This window comes from Onychostruthus taczanowskii, unplaced genomic scaffold (genome assembly GCF_017590055.1).
Source record: "Onychostruthus taczanowskii isolate IOZ18803 unplaced genomic scaffold, ASM1759005v1 scaffold31, whole genome shotgun sequence".
NCBI classification, from domain to species: Eukaryota; Metazoa; Chordata; class Aves; order Passeriformes; family Passeridae; genus Onychostruthus; species Onychostruthus taczanowskii.
Window position 1 is genome coordinate 6619052 of NW_024500461.1, and position 21946 is coordinate 6640997.

At 40.7% G+C, this 21946-nt stretch overlaps 1 protein-coding gene across 1 annotated transcript; it reads left to right on the forward strand.

The window, feature by feature from the left end:
* The first annotated feature begins 121 nt into the window (after positions 1–121).
* METAP2 (methionyl aminopeptidase 2) lies at positions 122–17835 on the forward strand. The gene is made up of 11 exons (XM_041409784.1): positions 122–379; positions 1196–1297; positions 4691–4756; positions 5086–5188; positions 10599–10760; positions 12436–12617; positions 12702–12796; positions 12879–12975; positions 13502–13605; positions 15824–15939; positions 17046–17835. Exons 1-11 carry the CDS (start codon positions 223–225, stop codon positions 17296–17298), a joined length of 1437 nt encoding a protein of 478 aa, XP_041265718.1. The 5' UTR covers positions 122–222; the 3' UTR covers positions 17299–17835.
* Positions 17836–21946: the final 4111 nt, after the last annotated feature.

Below are 21946 nucleotides of genomic sequence, written 5' to 3' on the forward strand. Positions count from 1 at the left end.
ACCGCCCCCCCCACGGGCCCGCGCGCGCACACCGCCGGCGGCGCGCGTGCGCGGCTGAGGGCCCGCCCCCTCCCGGCGGAGCTGAGGGCCCGCCCCCTCCCGCCCTCCCGGCGGAGTCCTCCACCGTCCCGGCGTGCCCCGCGCGCACCACAGAGCGTGGCGCCGGCCCCGCCGCTCTCCCCGGCTCGCTCCGTGCGCGCGAGGCGGCGCGGCCGCGGCGACATGGCGGGCGTGGGGCGGGCGGAGGAGCGGGAGCAGCACCTGAACGGCGAGCTGCCCCCCGAGCCCGAGGACAGGGACGGCGCGGCCGGGCTCGGCGCCGAGGATGGCGCCAAGAAGAAGCGCAAGAAGAAGAAGAAGGGCAGAGCGGGCCCCGCGGGTAGGGGCCGGGCCGCGCCGCGTCCCTGCGCTGACGGGCCGGGCGGCGTGAGGGCCTCGGGCCGGCACACCGGGGAGCGGGCGCGGCGGTGGGCGGCGCGGGTGGCTCAGGGGTCCCGGCGTGCGGGTGCGGGGCGCCGCCGAGGCCGCCGTCCCGGCCCCTGGCAGCGGTGTGGGCTGAGGGGGGATCCCCGCGGCTCGGAGGGGGCTGGCGGTGCCCGGAGGATGCTGCTGCCGTTCGGCTGGGGCCGGCGTGTCCTCCCCGCTCCGGTGTGAGCAAGAGAAGCCACCGCTTCCCTCATCCTCTCCTATGCCCCGAGGGGCGATAGGTGTAAGACTGCCGCTGTAAAAGTCATCCCGCCTGATGGAGGCTCTGCACCCCTCCCAAGGTGTCGGAGAGAGCTGGAGCAAGTCTGGGCAAATAGCGTAAAGGCGCGATGCTTTGGGTTTGTTTTAGCAGGCCATCGGTTAGCCGTGATCGTGCTGTGCGTTTATAATTAACTGCTTCACGCCCATATTATCTCACAAGAGCAGGCTGCTGCTATGGGAAGAAGAATTAGTTACCTGGCAGAAAAAAAGGCATCAGCAGTGTCGGGCTAATCTACCTTTATATGCAGGTTTCATTAATAGCACCTGTCACTGTACTGTCCTATACAGCCTTACACTTTGGGGCTGCTTTAAAACAGAAAAAGGCATTAGGTGCTCAGGTGTCTGTAGGGTGAGTACAGCATAATGTTTTTATAAAGCTTTGGGGGCTGTTGTTTACTAACGTGGAGCTAATGTTTTACAGTAAGTCGTACTTTAACTTTACAAACAGGACAAGAAAACGATAAAGAAATGGAAGGTGCTCTTGATGATGTAGCAAAACAATTGGACAAGCAAGCCCTAGAGGAGAAAGAAAAAGATGATGATGATGATGGCAAGTATAAATTACATTTTCTCTTAACGTTTCCAGTTTCAGCTTCTTCCGAGGCTCCCTTTTAACAGACTGTTTACAGATGTCTTGGTTTGATTTTGGTTGGGTTTCTTTTTGGAGAGGTGAGATGCAACTATCTATGGATTCTACTCTTTTGTCAATGATTTTGCTGTCACACAGGTGTACATATACAAATAACAGCAATACAGGCTTTGTTAAAGGTTTGTGTTTTCAAGGATCTACTTACTGAAGGGGAATGTTTAGTTTGGGATAACATAAGCTATAAATCATTCTCACTTGCTTTACCATGGCCAGTACATGTTTATGTTCCAAATATCTGTCTCTTATTCTTGGCTTAAAACATATAGAGAAAATTTTAGGGGAGCATTTTAATTAATGGGTTTTACAGTCTTTACCAGTAACTTGAAACTTGCTCGTCTGTAATTATAATTTTTCATTAATATTGAATTGGGGGGAGATTAATACATAAGCAAGACACACACTTTGTATGTTGCTTGTGCTATGTGGCTGATTTTCTAAGCCAGAACCTTGAAAGTGGCTGTATTGAAATCCAGACCAAGTCCATCTTTTCTGTAGGAAGATCCAGTAAAGGTGCTGTATTTCCTTTGGTTTGATGGATGATTCTCAACAGAAATGGATGTTTAAGAAAACACATTTCTTAAAGTGGTAATTCAGTTTCATTTTTCTGAATTAGCATGTAAAGTTGGCTCAACACTTTGAGCAGTCTGCTTAGAAATCTTCTTAGTCCACTTGCTGGAATTTGTCCTTCTGGAATGTAATTTTAATGAGTTGGGTATGGAAGTTTTAAAAAATGAAGTCAGAGTGCCGAGATGTATTAAGTAACAAATTTAACTTTGACCATTACCAATCTGCAGCATCGAGTTTAATGCAGGTACTTTGCATAGAAGTGTATTCTTGTGGTTTGCTTTATGGTGTCTGTCATGTTGTGGAGTTAAAATTAATGCAATATGTGCTTTGCCATCATTGCAACTTCGGGCAGAAGTGTTGCTGAGGGTAGTGAAAACTGTATACCAAGGAAAGAAATCTTTGAATATATATTTGAATATTAGAATAGTTAGAGTTCTATCTCAGGAGAAGTAACAATGATAGTTGCAGATCAATTGCTGTGTTCTCTTGTCCTTTTTACAGTATTAGTAATTGTATTACAGTATTAGAAAGCATAAAACAATGAATGCTATGATTGAATTAATAATCTTTTTTTTTTCACATATTAGACTTGGATGTGTTTTTTGTAAAACGGATACTTTTGCAGAAAAATTATAACTCATTGGAGTGTTTTGAAGACAGCTGTGTTCTTGCCTGTACTGGATCTCACTACTCACCATCTTAATTGTGTTGTTTTAGAATTGTTGTTGTAAGACATGCTGCATTAGGGTAAAATCAATAAAATACATACTCCCTTTTTCCTTTTTTTTTCCTCTTGGTAAGCATGTAATTGGGTGGCCTCAAAAAAGAGACTATCACTTTTGAACTCTAGGAGAGATTAGGAAGTGCTCTTTGGATGTCCCTTGCCATGTTAAATTATGCTGATATGTAACATTTTTGCATGACACTGTGCTAAGTTATTAAATGGCTTATACCAAAATGATAGAAGGTTGGACTTCTGTTTTGCAAAGATCTGAAATTGCTTTTCTGGTGACAGTTTTTTGCCTTAGCAGCTAAGTAACTTGAAGACAAACAGTGTTGGTAGATGCAGTAGTTGTGTTTCTGGCAGCACAGTTAGTCTGCAGCAGTCTTCAAGGGCATGAAAGCATAGACAGGGTTAGTTTGGCTCGCAGCTGGCAGTTCCACGTGCAGTGATGTATGAAAAAGCTACAATACCCAGACAGCAACAGCAACGATATTTAAGAAATGCTGGGGGTTTTTTCTCTTCAGTTTAGGCCTAGCCTTTGAAAAAAATAATCCAGAAATCTCTTGGTGAATGAACTGGAGTATGTCTAATTAATTTCTTTATGAATGGTTTGGGCAGTGCTCAAGGTCAAGACAAATGTGACGAAGGTATCACATTTTAAAGAAATTTATATGCGCTGGTAAGGATTTTTGGTTGCCTATGAAATACAGATTAATGAAGAATCTGGTAGGTTGGGACTATATTATAGATACAAAGTATTTATATTTGCATTTTTTACAGAAACTTAAGATACTTAATGCCAAAATGAGCTGGGGAGGGGCAGAAATGACACTACTGAAATTTGCCCCAGCTGCAGAATTACAGCACTCATCGTGGCATAAAATTTGTGATTATATTGACCATCGTGAGAGGCTTGAAATCTAGTGACTGGAGCAGCTGGTCAGTGTTTTGGTTTGGTTTTTAAATGCAAGCTTCTGGATAAATACACTAAAAATGGAATGCTTTGACTTGATTCTAGAAGTTCTTTTCATTTTACTTCTTGCTGTAGTTGAAAATGTTCTATATGTAGATGAGTAGTACTTTTCTACTTTGAGAAGAATTTGTGTTTAGGATCAGAAGGTTTAGGTAGCTGATAGCACCTGAAATCCTGAGTATGGAGTACGTGGGGATTTGATGTAGCCAAATGTGAAGTCTGCAGGGTTGTTGTTACCTCCCAGATGTGACTGTAAGTGGTGTGGCTGATTCTTGGTGCTTACCTGCTTTGCTCCCTGGAAACCTCCCACTGGTACAGATTCATAGAATGTTTTGGGTTGGAAGGGACCTTTAAAGGTCATCTGGTCCAAGCCCCTGCCATGAGCTGGGACATCTTCAGGCAGATCACGGTGCTCAAAACTCCATTCAGCCTGACCCTGACTGTTTCCAGGGATGGGGCATCTTCCACCTCTCTGGGAAAACTGTTCCAGTGCTTGACCACCTTGTGTCTCACACATTCAGTGCTTTTGCTGACAGTGTTGTTTGTGACCTTCCCTGTTATCTCAAGATTACATTTACCCTGGCCTAGAGTGCTGTCATCTTTACTTCTTGGGGTCTTTGCCTTTCCAGACGTAGCCAGTTCTTTTAGCTGAGGCATCAGAGGATGGGGTGGAAGCAGTAGTTTCTAGCTTTTTGTTGTGTCTAATACAGTTCTCTCGTGTCCTTAAACAATTCCAGGCATCTGTTTGCCTGAATTGAGAACAGAGGAATATGAAGGTGGACTTTATGAAAACACTTTACCTGAGCTCTCTTTTTTGTTTGGTGATATGTTTGTTGTCAACTTTCAGAACTCTTTTCTTAGGTCTGTGTTTGGTGTAGGGACTGAAAATGCTGATGGTTTTGGTGGCAGCTTCTGGATGTTGTCTTTTAATCCATTTGTTTCCAGATAGTCCAGATGTTTTTGTGTTTTGCTCAAACTTTGGTTCTTTTAAGATTATTTTATGTTCAGCTGAGCACTTTCTTTCCTATAGATGGAGAGGGTGAAGGAGATGGAGCAACTGGGAAAAAGAAGAAGAAGAAGAAAAAGAAGAAAGGACGTAGGTATCAAGCACAAAAATACAGACTTAGTATTAAGTGTGTGCAAGTGCTGTTCTTGCAGCTGAAACAAATTTAGGGGTGCAGTTTGTATTTGTAGGCTAAGTCTGGGCAAGCTGTCTTCTTCCTGGTATGTTGAGGGCATTCATTGACCATGGACATTGGCTAAACAAAGTCATATGAGGGTGTTATGATACGATGTTGTCTTGGTAGAAGCCCAGAGTCTAGTTAAGGGGATCTTAAATAACTTCTGCTGTTTATCTTTTATGGTTGAAATAAGATGGTTAGTGTTTCCAGAGTCCCACGTGTAACACTTTCTTATACTCAACAGCTAAGGTCCAGACAGATCCACCTTCTATTCCAATATGTGATCTATTTCCCAGCAATGTATTCCCAAAGGGAGAAGAATGTGAATATCCACCAACACAAGATGGGTGAGTGTTTTAAGCTTAAGAAATAAATGCTTTCATTTTGATGTGCTGAAAAAAATATTAATGTGCAACTAAATGGACAAAATGAGTAATGTACTTTGTGTTTTCCCCTTTTTTCTTTAACTGGATTATCAAGGAACTCAATGAATACTGGTCTTCAGGCCAGAAATGTTTGTCTTTCCTTACCCTTTTTAATGAAGGTGTAGCCAGTGCGAGCAGGATCGCTGTGAGGCATGGGGCCCTTGAGACCCAGGGCGCCGACAGACTTTCAGTAGGCAGCTTGTAAGAAAAACTTTGTCTGAATTAAAAGTGAAGGTTTAAAATTAAGGGAGATGAGATATTATGCAGCAGTTTTGTGGCCATTGAGATGCCAACTTTTAGTTACTTTTTTTTTGGTAGAGACATGTCAATCTCTGCATTTCATTTAAAAGCCTACGTGGTATATTCTGTACTTGCTTCTCTCTCTTGGAATTAACATGTAGTTATTGTAACCTCACCTGTTTTTGTAACTCATAATGATATGTGAATAATGTGCAATTGCACTAAAACAACAGCTTCCAGTGGCTTACTGGAACAGAGATCTGCACCCTTATGTTTTTACAGGAGACTACTATTTCTTTGTGCGTTGTTAGAAACTAAGGCATACCAACTTGAATGAGTTTTCCTGATTTTTTCTTATGTGAAGTGTTGTGGAAGGTCATATTTTACCTGGGAGAGACACAGGAGATGCATGGCACAGAATTTGCTTGAATTGTGTGCAAATTTGAATGAAAAGACCAGGTATTACTGAAAACATTTAAACTTCCCAGGAAATATTGAATCAAAGCTCTGAAAAAATAGTTTAAACCAAAGGGAGAGAATAGGTAGGCATTTGTATGTCTGAAAGCATTGTCTAGTTTTCAGTGACTTTTACTTCAGAATGAAAGTACTCTGAAATGTTGGTTTTATGGGTTATTTAAAGTTAGTGCCTATTTCTCATGGAATGTAAGTAAAATAAGTAAGAGAAGTAATGCTTCCAGTACCCCCTATAAATTATGTTCAAATAATATGGTTTCATTTTTGAGATGAAAATTTGCTTTCAAGGAAGCTTCTTCTTTTTCATTACTTTAGTTTGAACACAGTTTCCAAAATCAGCATGCTAATGGAGTGCTTGCACAGAATAGTCCTGACAGGCTGATCCAGGAGTGATTCTTTAATGTTTGAGAGTTAAATACTTAACCTGGGCCATGTTCATAAGAATATGATTTAAGTAAACCAGGAAATTAGATCATAAACAACTTAAGCATGTACATAGTTTATTAACAAATAGCATACTGTTTTTACATCTCTAATACATATTCAGCTATTGAAGACGAAAATATTTTCTCTGGTTTAACTACTATTTATTGAAAAGAAAAAGGACAAAAGCCATAAAAACAAGCCTTCTTTCACAGCAGGATTCAAGTGGGGTGTCTTTTCTGTACCTGATGTTCTGCTATGGAGGAAGAATATATGCTTCTGAGGAGCCTGAAATAGTTTCCTCATGTAATGTGCTTAAGCAAATATGTGTTTAGTTTTCTTCCTAATTTAAATATTCAAATCTTACTATGCTACTTTAGTATTTCCTAATATAAGCCACTACTTAAATTAGTAGCTGACATTAATGCCAGGATATTTCATATTCTGAGTAATTCCTTCATTTTATATATTGGTGGAGCATTTTTGTGCCATGTCTTATTCATGCTGAGGTCAGTAGGGTTTTGCCTTTGATTTTTTTAAGAGATGCACTTCTATTCTTAACTGTTAATGTCATGTGCATTCTAAAGTTACCTCTCATCAACCCACAATTATGTATTTTGTGTGAGAAGTTCAGCTAGAAGTGGGTGTCATTCAAATTTCAGCCTAAAAAAATAGCAGATAATCAATACTTCCGTAGACAACAGACTAACAGGTGTAACATTTTTATATCTCCAGTTTTTTGGAATTTTTTTTGTTTTGAAGCTTGTGTTTTTTCTTGCAGACGTGGGAATTTGAAATGATACAACTGGGAGGGCAGAAAATAAATAAACAGTATTTCATGATACACCAATTTTGTTAAAGTAGAGTTAAGGAATTCTTGACCCTGCCTATTTGTTTCTGCCTGTTACAGAGTCACTGACTGGTTTGCTCCAGAAGGTACCTTGAAGATGAGCTAGTTCCAACCCCCCTGCCATAGGCAGGGACACCTTCCACAACTCCTCTGGGCAGCCTGTTCAGTGCCTTAATACCCTCACAGTAAAGGATTTCTCCCTAGCTTTTAACCTAAACCTACCATTTTTTCAGTTTATAGCCATTACCCCTTGTCTTGTCACTACATGACCTTGGAGAAAAGCTCTCCCTTTCAGGTTCTGGAAGGTGCTGTGTAGTCTCCCCAGAGCCTTCTCCGGGCTGCAGGGCCCCACCTATTCTCAGCCTGTCTTCACAGGAGTGGTGCTTACATCCATGATCATACCATCTTCATGGCCCTCTGCAGCAGGCACAGGGCCTGCAAGGCCTCCTTGGAGGTCAGAAGCCTGAGCTAGGAAATGCCAAGTCACGATGACTCGGGCCTTAGAAGCCCCTCTCTTCTGCCTTTTGGACCCTGCTTATCTCTCTGTAAGCCTATAGGTCACTTTTCCCTGACCCTTTCTATTGGACAGTTTCCAAAACCTCTGTAGGGTATAAAAACCCCTAATTCTGCCGCCCTCCTCTACACTCACTGAAAGAGCTCCACATCTTTCTTGGGTGCCCCAGAGCTCAATGTGTCTCTCCATGTGGGGTCTCACAAGAATGGAGTAGAGGGGCAGAATCGCCTTCCTTCACCTGCTGGCCACACTGCTTTTGGTGAACCCAGTGTATGATTTGGCTTTCTGGGCTGTGAGTGCACATTGCTAGGTCATGTGGAGCTTTTTGTCCACCAGTACCCCCAAATCCTTCTCTTCAGAGCTGCTCTCAATCCATTCTTCACTCAGCCTGTATTTGTGAGGGGATTGTCCTGACCCAGGCTGCAGAGTCTTGCGCTTGGCCTTGTTGAACTTCATGAGGTTCTCATGCCTATAATGGTCTCTCTGGATGGCATCCCTTCCCTCCAGCATGTCTGGATTATCTGGTGAAGGTAATCTGGGGAAATTCTTTTCTGTATTTCTTTGATCACTATAATCTAAATCACAGTGTGGTCCTATAAAAATTTGTACTGGTGAAGACTGCAGGCTGTGAACTGGAATGAAAAACTGGACCAAGTGGCTTGGAGCAAGAGTTGAATTTCTTCAGCTGACATGTGATAGGCAGCACATTAGGAAAAAAAAAAAGCTTGTTAGCTCATGTACCTGTGAGAGGACTTGATGTTTGGCATGAGGCCTTCATCTGACCAACTGATTTTTCATGTGTCCTAGCAGAAATTCTTGTTGCCTCCTTTCCTGAGCTCCCAGATGGCACGGGTGCAGCTTTTTCAGCAAAACGCTTTGGGTCTGATACAGTGTTTTTACATGTAGAAGCAGTTCTGTCCCCCAGTTGACTTGTGTGAAGTGACTGTGTGCTGAAATACAGTAAGACAGAGTGAGGATGGCTTCCTGCCAGTTTGCTGGAGTTTGCACTCAAGTCTGTGACAGATGGCAGAGCAGCTGCCCAGACCCTGTCAGCAATTCTTGCTACCAAGGAGTGTTCACTGCTGGAATCCAGAACAGTCTGAAAGGATCTTTGAGTCTCTGTCCCCAGTGTTTTTCTGCAGTGCACCTTTTCCATCTTCAATGACTTCTGTGCTGGCAGAAGTCCAGTTTCCTAGTGGCAGTGCAGGGGCCCAGGTTTTACAGCACGTTGCTTTCTTTTTTTGGCAGAATTTGCCAGATTGAGGCAAATTGTAAGAGTAGTGTGTGTGATGCTTGCTATTGGAGCAAGAAACTGCTCAGAAAGTAAATGTGGGATTTCTGCTTCGCACTTTTATCTGAAAAGGAGCAGAAAGTTCAATGGAAACAAAAGGAAATACAAAATGGAAATAGAAAATATTTCATATCCTCTGATCATCCTGAGAAAGATTTATGGAATAGGCTGTTATCCTCCTTTATCTTTTCAACTCTTTTGAAATACTCAGTATAGATATATATACTTAGAAATTTACATGCAACTGTATAGTCATAGTTCAAAATGCAGCAAACCTCAAGGGCATAGTCTCTTGGTTCACTTGTACCTGTTTTTTGGCTGTAAGGAAAACTCAAAGTGGAGCTAAGTTATGTGTGTATGAAACAGGTAAAAAGCTACACCTTTGGATTTCAAAACCTAATCCTTTACACTCTGTGTAGTCAGTTGTTTGCTTAGAATCAATTAATTTGCATTAATTTCTAAATTTGAAAATTGGTGTGTTTCAGCATCTTTGGTCCATCTTGTCCACCACCCACTTTCTTTGAAGACCCCCATGCCAGCCTGTGTAGCTGTGTATTGTTCTTAGTAGTTTTTGTCTTGCACAGCATGTACAGAGTTCTTTGAGTCACCGCTAGGGTTTTTTGCACTATTATGTGGCTGCCACTTCACCATTTAAAGGGTTATCTCTGCTTCTTAGTCAGAGTAGTCTTCTAGCTAAGTTCTGACAGTTGTTGGAGTACTTTAATTATGTTTTTGTTTATTTGCTTTCATGGACCCTTAGTTGCATTTAGTTGCATGGATTTTTGCATAATACAAAATATATTCAAAGCTAATCATATACTTAATCCTGTATTAAAAATATTCATGTATTTGTTCTATGAACCTACCAAAGAACCAGAATGAGTGGTACTCTCCTGTAACAAATGTTAATTCACCATCCAGCCCATTTAGAAAGTAACAGTCTGGCATGTGTCATACTTACCATGCACTGTGTTAGGTGTTATTACCTAAATATTCTGAGTGTGACTGAAAAGAATGCTGTAACTGCAAGCTCTTAAATTTTGAAGATGCTTATTGTCTGTGTCAGCAACAGTTTCTGGGCCAAGCAGCCACACTACAGTGCTGAGGTTCATCTCTATGCAGGAACAACACTGTCTGAATGAATAAGATTGTGAAAAAAATACACTTTTTGCATGAGTAGAGCCTGTTGCAGTTTTTTTGCACAGCTAAACTTAAGGTGGAATTGCAGGCATAAATATGAATTTTATGCACCTGTTCTGTCTCTTTGAAAACACGGGCATACTTCAAGCACCCTGCTTCTCTGGGCCTTTGGTAGGATGTTACCAGCTTTCACAGCTGCTAGTCTGTGGCACTGATAGATTTTTTATTATATTTTTTAATAGGCTTCCTTTATTCTGAAAATTGTATAAATCAGGATCTTTTCTTACACAGGGGAATGTAGACCTGACTGGTTAATAAACACTTTGCAGGCTTTAGACAGAAGTTGTAATGACTGCTGTGATGACAGTAACTTGTTTGAAACATTTCCTTTATTTTCAAGGCGAACTGCTGCTTGGAGAACAACCAGTGAAGAAAAGAAAGCACTAGACCAAGCCAGTGAGGAAATCTGGAATGATTTTCGGGAGGCTGCAGAGGCACACAGACAAGTGAGGAAATACGTTATGAGCTGGATAAAACCTGGAATGACAATGATAGAAATCTGGTGAGGACACACATCTTCTGGAAGACCTCTGCTGTAGATTTTTCTTCATTTTCCAGAGGAGGAGAGATTTAGTCTCGGTTCTGTGTGCTTAATTCACTGTGTAATGAGTGTTGGGGAGATGTGTGTCTGAGGTACACAACCAGTGTTGCCAATTATTTCCTTTAGGTTTCCTCTTGCATTTTTAGCTTCTGCAGCTTTACAGGGCCTGGGATTATACTGAATTTTAAACTAAGCTTTCCATGATGTTCACTTACTTTGATTATATGCTTAATTTAGATTTCAGTGCCTTTGCTACTCTGCAGCGGTGCTGGGAGAAGGAGCAATAGCAGCATTGCTGCTGCTGCTTGCCAGAAATGTCATGAAATGCCATGTGGGCAGTGAGGTGCAGCCTGTGCCGGGGACTGGGCAAGGAGACATAAAACCAGCATGGCTGTGTATTCAGTCCAGGGCAGGAAGGTTTGGACTCTGTTTGGTCTTCACTGACTGACTGATGTTTCTGATGGAAACACAGTGGGGTTTTTTATTATTCTCAGATAGTAAGAAATAACTGAGCAGATGGATTCAGATTAACGTGAATTTGATTAAGTTTAAAGAAAGAATTAGCCTGGACTGATTTTGTGACTCTTCCAACTATTACTTTTTCTGTCCTTCAGTTTATCTAGATTGAATGTCTACTGTCCAAGTACTGCACTGATCCAGAACAGTTTAGCTTCCAAAATCAGGTGCTTTCAGCCTGGTGTGACTGAGGACTGTGCTGACAAGAGTAGGATAGTAAGAAAGCTAATGAGAGCTGATCCCCAAGGTAACTGTGCAAGGATAACAGAAAGACATAATATGCCATGAGGGAAAGTAGAAGGAAGGCAGCTCACTAGTCTGGGTGAAACAAATCTGTCTTAGTGGATTATACAGTTTGGCTGTTGTAAGCAGTCATTTTCTCAAAACATAACTGTTCTTCCTAAAGTACCTGGGACTGTGGGGCCTTGCTGATTAAAATACGCTCTCGTTTTTCATGTTTCTCTGGCTTTCTTAAAATCAGTTTGGTGCACTGCAGTGAGCTGCAGTTTACCTCATTCACTGACACTGAAGGAGAATGCACCATTGGATGTGTATTTGTGGATTTGCAGTAGCTAGCATCTTGAGATTAGACAAAACCAAAAAACAAATGCTAGTCTCACAAGGTTTTATTTTATCATAGTTACCACTCAGTTTTTTTAAAAAAAGGTCCTTTTATAATCAAACTTTTTTAATAAGTAAGAGGCTTTACCTCCTTTTTCCCCACCTTCTTTTAAATCACAGTAAATTTAAAGAATGCATTTAATTTGCCTAAACTTTGGTTGTCTAACCTCTGCTGTTCAGGAAGGATGGGTTAAATGTAGCTTGTAAGGATAAATATTTTAAACTTAATTAAAAACAAGAGGGAAAGACTCATTTTTGCCCAAGAAAGGGTAGAGGAAACAACACAAATAGGTGAAGATTGTTGTGTTGTGCCTATGTTTTTCAGCCTAGGGTTGTCTGTCTACTTTGCATACAAATAGTTTGATTTGATAGAAAAACATTTGCTTTAGTATTTTTCTGAGGTTTTGTTCTTGCATTGATTTATTTGAAGTCATCATAAGAAATACTAATGACAACTGTCCTGATCTTTTTTTTCTTGTCCCTCCCCTCTGCCTTTCAGTGAAAAACTAGAAGACTGCTCACGTAAGCTGATAAAGGAAAATGGTTTAAATGCAGGTCTTGCATTTCCTACGGGATGTTCTCTGAATAACTGTGCTGCCCACTACACTCCCAATGCTGGAGATCCGACAGTCCTGCAATACAATGATATTTGCAAAATAGATTTTGGAACACATATTAGTGGTTAGTTTTCATTTATTAAATAAAACTTTGAGAATGTTCTTCAGTGCAAATACTACGAAGCTAACTAACTTCTGCTGATTTCAGGTCGTATTATTGACTGTGCTTTTACAGTCACATTCAATCCAAAATATGACAGACTATTAGAAGCTGTAAAGGATGCCACAAATACTGGAATAAAGGTATGATCCTTATGTAAGTAATTTACATAGTCTTTTTCAGTAAATGTGATTATTTTCCATTTATATTTGCTTTTATTTTCAGTGTGCTGGAATAGATGTACGTCTCTGTGATGTGGGAGAGGCCATACAAGAAGTTATGGAGTCTTATGAAGTTGAAATTGATGGCAAAACATACCAAGGCAAGTTATTTTCTTCATGTAGGGATGGTTGTTTTAGAAGTGTGTGCGTGTATATAGTTTTGTATAAATATTGATTTCAGGACATTGAAAAGACTTTTCTGCTAGAAGTATGGTATGAGTCTTGTGTAAATACATGTTTATGGCTGGCTTGCCTTTCCTTTGGAGAAATGTTCTTGGCTTATACTTCCAGGTATTGCATCTCTAACAGATAAGATGATAAGATGAATGCTAAACAGCAGTTTTGAACTGTGCAGATAATTTGATACTTGCTGCTTGGCTTTATTAATAAGCTTTTATTACTGTTGGAGTTGCTGCTCCTTACTAATGAAGTCTTGCTAAAGCATACAAAACTCACTTGTGTCGTGGCTGGTGTTTGTACAAGATACCTGGATAGTTCTGTATTTGGTTCCTCTGCAGTGTGATGACTCACTATTACACTTTCATTATGGGATGGCAAACCAAATTGCCTTAAAGGGTTTACCATTTGTTAGGAAATTGCCTCTAATATTATTGTTCTCTTCCAAAGTGAAGCCAATCCGCAATTTGAACGGACACTCCATTGGGCCCTATAGGATACATGCAGGAAAAACAGTGCCCATTGTGAAAGGAGGAGAAGCCACAAGAATGGAGGTAACTTGAGTTATTTATTCCTTCTGTTAAATTTCTCCAGTATCATTGCAAGAGTAGTATTTCTGTGCACTTGTGATTTGTAGTTTTTGTGATTCTGGTGAATAATTGCAGTGGAGTAACTGCTGTACTGTATAATGCTCCTGTACAGGAGTAGTTCTATCTCAGTGGCTTCTTCATTTTAGCCTTGGGGTGTTCAGGTATCTAACACTTCCTGAAATTGAAGCCTTGGGACACTGCTATTTAAAAAACAAACCACCAAACAAACTGTTGAAATCTGAATGCCACAGTAATATTACTGAAACTCCTACATATTTATTTCTCCGTGTGTATATGTTATTAAATGGAGTGTTAGAATGTTGCATTTAGGAACATGGAAAAGGACAGAAATTAATATTTAGGGGGAAACTGGAATTCAGGAAATCAGAGTTTTTCTGAATGACTTGCAGGTCATTCATACTCCTTGTTTGTTGCTTCTGTAATATTCTCTCAGGTGATTCTTGGTAAATACATCTGAAGTGTAGTTTTGGATAACTTTTTGTGAGTATTGTTAGATAGTATTTTTCTTGAAAAGCTTCCAGTATAGTTTTTCTCTGCAGATACAAAATAAGTGTATTTGTAGTTAATGTGAGAGGCTAGTTGGAAGATTTCAGTGGTGTTCTGGAGCAGGGGAAGGGCAATGGCTCTACATGATGTGACGAGGTACCAGATGGGAAGGCAGTATTCAAACATGGAACCTGAGATTTAGCCATCGTTTTCACTGAAGCTCGTTCTGATGAGATAAGATTTAAAAGATGGGTGATGAGGAAAGAAGCTTTTAATTTTATTCTAAGCCTCATCACTAATAATCACCAGTAAGTCTGTCAGGATAGATGAGACTTGTAAGAGATGAACAGGCACAGGTGTGGTCCTGACAGGATTTTTTTTTGAGGTAGGCTCACTCTCGTCACCCACCACTTGTATCATAGCTGTTGACCTATGATGTGCACAAAAAGACAAAGTTTAAACTATCTTATCTATAAGCCTGTGCAAAGGGATTAAGAGTATTGGAAAAGGAAGATAGAAAAACTTGTGTGTTCTTCTTAGTTTGACTTAGTTAATGGTTTGGTTTTGGGGAGAAGACATTTTTTAATTTCCTCAGCTTCTGTAGGTTACTTAGGACACAATCCTACGTCATTAAGTATGGTGAGTTTGACAATGAAGAATGTGGAGCATAGCCAAGGTCTTGCTGTACTGTGCTCTGCTAATTATAGTATCAAACTGCCATCCAGGGAGTTTTTTGTGACTAACTGAGCCTCTGATGGTCCTTATTCAGAAAAACTGGGTTTTAAGTGAGTCTCGTGGCAGCATTGTACGGTGCTTTTTGAGGGTTGGTTTTTATAAATGAGTCAGTTGAATATTCAGCGACATCTTCAAGAGTTTGTCTTGAATTTGCAGCCTGTTACTGCTTTTCATATGGCTTTTTATTTTGGGCTGGTGACTTTAAAAGTAGCTTAATAAAATAAACAGTACAACTCATAGTGTCCCTCAGTGTTTGATGCCCCAGCTTGTTAAGTCCTTATCACAGTCCTGCTGTTAAGGATGTGTGAATGCACTTGGCAGAAATGAGTTTGTGCAATGGCATTTCAGTATGTTCCTGGCTGGAATTTTGATAATGCCCTTGCAGATAGGTATCACCTTCATTTCTTGAAGAAATTAATCTTGTGGAATGAAAATGAGCAGGTTAAGGGTATGTACTAGCACCTGTTATCAGAAAATTCTTGCAGAAATTGGGCAGAAAGTTCATTGGTGCAGTAAGTGTCTGTGAGCTATGTCTGACCTGTATATTTCCTAGGACTTGTATCTGAGTAGCACAGAAGAAGTACTTCCAGTTAGCAAATGTAGTTTCTTAGCTATGTTAGATGTATGCCTTGACAATGTTTTAGCTGCAAGGACTTTGAGAAATTGTGACTAGAAACATGCTGATGTTTTTGGCTTGAAATAAAATGCTGCTAAATGTAAATAGTTGATGATTTGGAGATACCTGTAACTGTAATGTGTGAAATCTCCATGCTGAATTATTTTCTTCATTGGTTTGACAATTGAATCTATTCACATTTAATTTATTTAATCTATTCACATTTAATTACTTGTATTCAGAAGTGTAATACTGAGATGTTTTATCAGAATGACACAATGTCACATTTTCATATTGCAACATATTCCTTTTTTCTCTCCTTAGGAAGGTGAAGTGTATGCTATAGAAACCTTCGGTAGCACAGGAAAAGGCGTTGTTCATGATGATATGGAGTGTTCTCATTATATGAAGAACTTCGATGTCGGGCATGTGCCAATAAGGTTGGATTTAGTTGGTGTTTTTTGACAAAGCTGCCCCCCCCCTTGGGATTCAAATTTGATACAGTGCATGTTCTTCACTAATTAAAAGGCTGTCAGAGGACTGGAAGGGCAGTAGTAGCAATATTTGTACAAAATACACTCTGATTGTTAATGTGGAATAACACGGAATTATTTCCAAGAAACTGAAAATGGATAAAATATGTTTTCAGAATTCAATCCTCCTAGCATTATTTTTTAAAATTATTAATTACAGATAGATTACATTTCTGTATTCACTGTGTATTAAATGTATAGTGGGTTTTTTAGTCAACATCTGTACTGTAGTTGTGTGCCACAATCTTTTCTTCTGCCGTTCCCAGAATCTGTTATGCTATTTGCGCCGTTTTATTTTATGGATATTTTGAGAGTTTTGAGTTTTTGTTTTAGTGCATTGCTGTAAAATGAAGAAATTCCTCATTTTTAGTTTCACTGGGTTTGCATTTTGTCATTTCTAGAAGTGCAACATATTTTCTAAAACAAAGACTACTCTGGTCAGAAACACAGCAGGCAGACATGCTTTTCCACAGCACGTACATGGAATGTGAGAGAGGATGGGAAGAATTAGACTAAAGATCGCAGAGGAATTGCTTGACTGCAACTAAGCTTAGTTCTTAGAAGATATATAAATATATACTTTTTATGCCTGTATATTCTAAGAAACATGAGTAAAAAGCTTACTGAGTATTTGACTTCAGAAGTGAAAACTCAGCATTTTGAACCACCAAGCTTCTGCCAGAATTATTTCAGATTACTGACCACTCTGAATCAGGAAGAATTCTGTTTTTCTTTATAAAATGAAATGTCCTTTTCTTTTTTAATAGATTTTTTGTCCCTATGTTTAGTTTAGCTTGCAGATAGATTCACAATCTTTTGCAGGAGGAGAGTGCACTTTATTTTCTGAAGAGAACATGCGATTGCTGTAGAAAGACATCCCAAGTCTAGGCAGTGTGAAAAGACCTCGCAGTCTAACCGTATTAGTTGGTGTGTTTTAATTCTGTAGTGACCGCACGCTGGTGATACCTCTTCCTTCTCCAGCACATTCTTGTTTGGTTTTTTCCCCCTCCCAGGCTTCCAAGAGCGAAACACTTGCTAAACGTTATCAACGAAAACTTTGGCACTCTTGCCTTCTGCCGCCGGTGGCTGGATCGCCTGGGGGAGAGCAAATACCTGATGGCGCTGAAGAACCTGTGCGACCTGGGCATCGTGGACCCGTACCCGCCCCTGTGCGACATCAAGGGCTCCTACACGGCGCAGTTCGAGCACACCATCCTGCTGCGCCCCACCTGCAAGGAGGTCGTCAGCAGGGGCGACGACTACTGACTCGGAGCCGCCTCGGCACCTTTGTACTCCGGCCTTCTGGAACGTACCATACCGGAATTCATTTGCAACACCTTGTCTGTTTAACAGTGGACCGATGTTAATACTTTCCGTATTTGGAAAGGAAGGAATTTAATCTAAGGCGAGTCTTCTAATTGTAACTAACCATGGAAAAAGCTTTCAGGCCTTTAGAAATATTTCAAAAGTTACTTATTTTTTCTGTTCAGGGAAATACGTGCTATAAAGCTCAATTTTTAGTTTGGAATGAGTTATACATTTTGTTCTGAACATTTATGATAAAAGATGCTTTTCAAATATTTATATGACCGTATTCCTACTTGAATGCTTTGAATGACTACACCTGATTTCTGCGCCCCAATTCCTCTATGATATTGCCTTTTAAACTTCCTGGAATCCATTTTGTAAAAAATAAAGATAAATTTTCAAATCTGAAAATATATATACTTTTTAGAAGTCTGGTTATGATTCTGGTCAGGAGTCCACTGGGAAACTGCTCTATTAAATATTTTACAAACTTGATTTGCCATTTCTTGTCTTGAAACTGGACCTTGTCTTACCCTTCATGTGAAACTTGGCCTTTCATGCTTGTTTAATTAGTCTTGTCAGTGCTGGCATACAGGGCAAGAAGTCATTAACTTTACAGGACAAAATGTGACGACTACAGTAGAGGTGTGGTAAAGGTTTTGAGTGTGCTACTCTTTAGTTTAGACTTCAGCTGTATTAGAACATGTCACATGCAGCTGGTGGCATCAACATGCAGCTTTGGGCTGAAGTCAGCTCAGTCTTAGGGTATGTGCCTACATAATCTTTGCCAGTGGCACCCTCTTGCACAGAGTCAAATTTCATGTGATTTTCTGTCTTTTTAAAGTTCACATTTGATTGCACAAGTGGTGGGGACAAGGAAAACTATTTATTTTTGTGTTAAAAGTTACTTCATGCAGGCAAAATAATCCGGAGCATTGGATGTTTTCTTGACATAAAAAGTCATTATTTGACTTCCTGCTGCAGGGAAATCTGACTGTTGAATCTCAATGGTAAAGGTAAACTAAATCCAACGGCTCTGCAGGCCTGTATGCAATGTTTTCCAATGCTGTATCTTTACCTCATGACTTGCATATTAAAAGTTTCAGTAGTTACTGGTGATAAAAATGGCAGCTCTGTTAATAGGCCAGTAACAGTGCCTTAAACAGGAGTGCTTGGAAAAGAGACCCTTCACCTGCTCCTTTATAGTCACAGCCTGTCTCTATAGAAGAGTTCATATTAACTTAAAAACATCAGGTATTTTCTCCTCTGTGAGCTGCAGTTTAGAGGGGAGCAATGTCATGTATTGCCTACAGTTTAAAAATAATAGACACTGGTGGGTTTTTTACCCCAGTTACAAGTATTGTTCAAACTCTGTACTGTTTAAACTTGCAGAAATGGATGAAATGGGATACTCAAATGTGCATTTCTGCTGTTGCTGTTTGGGAATCTTGGCATCCCAGCAATGGATTTTAATTTATGCAGCTGTGTGCTTATGTGTATCTCAGCTTCCCAAGAAACAGTAGCTAGTGTGGATGCTTGTGCATTGCAAAGTGGAAGCTGGCACTTGAAAGAATCTCTGCCGGGTACATTGCTGCTGCTATTTTTATGCTAACAAGACCATACTCTTCTACACTTCTCTGACACGAGCAGGTTCTGTAGGCTGGCTGCCTTCCAGCTCACCTATTTTTGTACAAAGTCCGCCAGAAACAAGAAAAAATGTTTTAGTTCTTGCCTGCTTATTGGCAATTTCCAGACTTTTCTCTCTAGAAGGTGCCTGTTTAGTAGTAGCTCAGTGGAGTTGGTATTGTTTCCACAGCTTAAGGCTTTCTTAACTTCACTGGTAGTAACTTTAAAAACATTTGGTTTTACAAATTAATTATGTGTTTTCTTTCCTTTGTTTTTTGTTTTTTTTTACTTGAATATAATGGACCCAGACTAGCAGACCTAGTTTGGACTATGGCCTCTTTAAACTTTTTTATTTGCTGGCTGTTTGTTAGTTCTCATGTAGAGGCTGATAATCATGTGTAACAAGTTGAAGTAGAAATGACTCAGAAAAATACTCGCAGAGCGTGATGGTTATTGCCCATAAATTTAACTGGGTGTATCTGCATCCAAGCGTCCTGTGCTGCTGGCCCTCCTGCAGCCTCCTGCCTGGCAGTATAAAAGGCCTACTTCTACCTCCTTAAAATAAATATATTTGCTACTGCTCTCATGCTCTTCAAGCTGCCTTTTCCTGCTGCTGGAAGTGTTACAAAAGTCCTGGCCATGCTGTCTGGTAAGTGAAGGATGCTCTTGTCACTTGACAAAAGTTTACCAAAAGACTTTTGAGCCAGATATTGAGGGCTGTTGTCAAATACTCAGAAGACAGAGTCTTGTTTCTTGTACATGCATTAGAGTACGTATAGCTGACCTTGAGTGACGTGTCCTTTTGATGAAGGCATGGCCTAAGATTTTCCTAATTTTAGACTCAACTACCATGCTTCTCTTAGATGTGGGTAAGACAGGGCTGGTGGGTGCAGCAAACGCAGCCGGGTGAGTGTAACCACAGCATGTCAAAGAGGGCTGAAACAGGGCATGTGGGGAGGCAAGTGGAGCTCCTGTTCTAGCAAGAAAACTGCTGCTGTGTCTTCCTATGTGGTTGTGTCATGCTTGCTTCAGCGTCTCAAAATAGCACGTTCAGAACAGTACCAAAACACAGTAAGATGGCATGCAAACTTAATGATGGGATGTGTAAACATAACTGGGATTTGTTAATTTGACTTTTACAGCTGGTGTTTGTGGAGATAGAGGGATTTTGCCAAATCCTACTTTCTTCCCAAAAAAGAGAGTAAGGCTTTTCACTGTTATTTATTTCCCAGGATTATGCAGTGTTGGTACTCGGCCTCCTGTGGAGCATCAGTCAGCTGTCCAGCATGGGAGGTGGGCAGTATATTTTCCTCAGTCCAAACACTTTCACAAAGGTGTGTTCAGAGATAAAGACATGTAGCTTGCCAAAAGCGTGGCATGCTCTGAAGCAGGTTATATTTTTTTAAGACATGCATAATTGTTTGGTTTTTTTTTACAAGGATTCAAGAGGCTTTTCTGTTTTTATAATTTTGAATGCTTCAGAATTTTTAAAGTAAAAGAAAAAAGACAACTCTGCTGAGACTGTTTTATCACTTTTGACTTGTGTTTTTGCCATGACAGATACCCAACTCTTATAACTTAAAGTCATACTCATTTTAGCTTTGCTTTGCATTTCTACTGATGCTTACATCTCCCTTCTTTTACAAAGGTACAGGGCTCAAGGAAAATACCCAAAAGCAGTGTAGGCTAGTCAGCAGTTCAGATGAAATAAATTTTCTACCTAGTTGTTTTGGAATTGCCTTGTCCCCAGTTTTTGAAACTACACATTTTTTTTTCTTTCAGTAAGGCTAAATCTCTGAGTCCCTTAAATGGGAGAGGGCTCTGTAGGAGCCTTCTCTACCACTGGAGAAAAGTGAAGGCGTGTGCTGTCAGGATACACAAATCAATTACCACCTGGCACTGGAAACGGGTACTATTTTTCAGTTTAAAGTGAGGCTGCTTTGGCCCGTGTGCTGCATCCCTGTGATCTCCCAGCAAGTTTGCAGATGACACCAAGCCGGAGGAGGGGCTGGTAGGCCAGCTGGGGGCACTGCCACACAAGGGGAGCAGGACAGGCCAGGAATGAGCCAAGAGGCACCTCATGCAGAGAATCACCACTCCTGCTCCTGGGCAGGAATCACAGGCTGGGTGGGAAGCAGCTGCCCCGAGAAGGACCTGGGTAGAAGCTGCCCTTGACCCAGTACCGTGCCCTTATGGCAAGAGAGGCCAACTGCCCTAACCTGGTTAAAGGGTGCAGAGCTACTGCCTGAACTAGTTAAATACTAAGAACTGAAGCAGAAGCTGTGGAGGAGAGCACCTTGAATTAAAGCTCATTCTTGTGGTGGACTGCACTAATCATCTCTACTCAGGACACTGCCTTGAGCAGGAGGACTAGGACTCTTTCTCTTCCCTTTCTCTTGTTCTACCCGAGGAGCAATGGGAAGCAAGCTGGATTTGCTTTTGCAGAGCTAAAGATGTCTTTTAGAGAAGGCTTTGAGACTTGGCAGTCTTTGCTGCAATGCAGGGGAATAGTTGGAAGCACAGCCTAGGCAATCTTTCTAGTAAAGATGGCAGGGTAAGATTCCTTCTAAGGCACTTGAGAATGTGCTCAATAGCGATGATAGAGACTAATTAACTCTCACACCTAAATTGCTCTCTACATGTCCAAAGACAGACTCTTCTGTTAATGCTTGGGTCTCTGAAGACCCCTATGGATCTCCTAAGAGATGTGCTTGGAGGAAGAAAAAGTATCAGAAGCCTAAAAGGCAAATTTTCTGAACTACCTGTAAGTAGAAAAAGGTGTTTAAATTCCATGCATTTCCTCACCCCAGGACAGCAGAGGAAAGTATTCGAAAGACTGAACAGCCACAACAAGTATATTTGTCAGATCACTCACTTCAGCACATGGCTTTTGGCTAAAAAAAAAGAAAAAAAAAACAATAACAAAACCACAAAAAACCCAACTGACAAAAAAATTCCCCAAACCAACACATGAACTGGT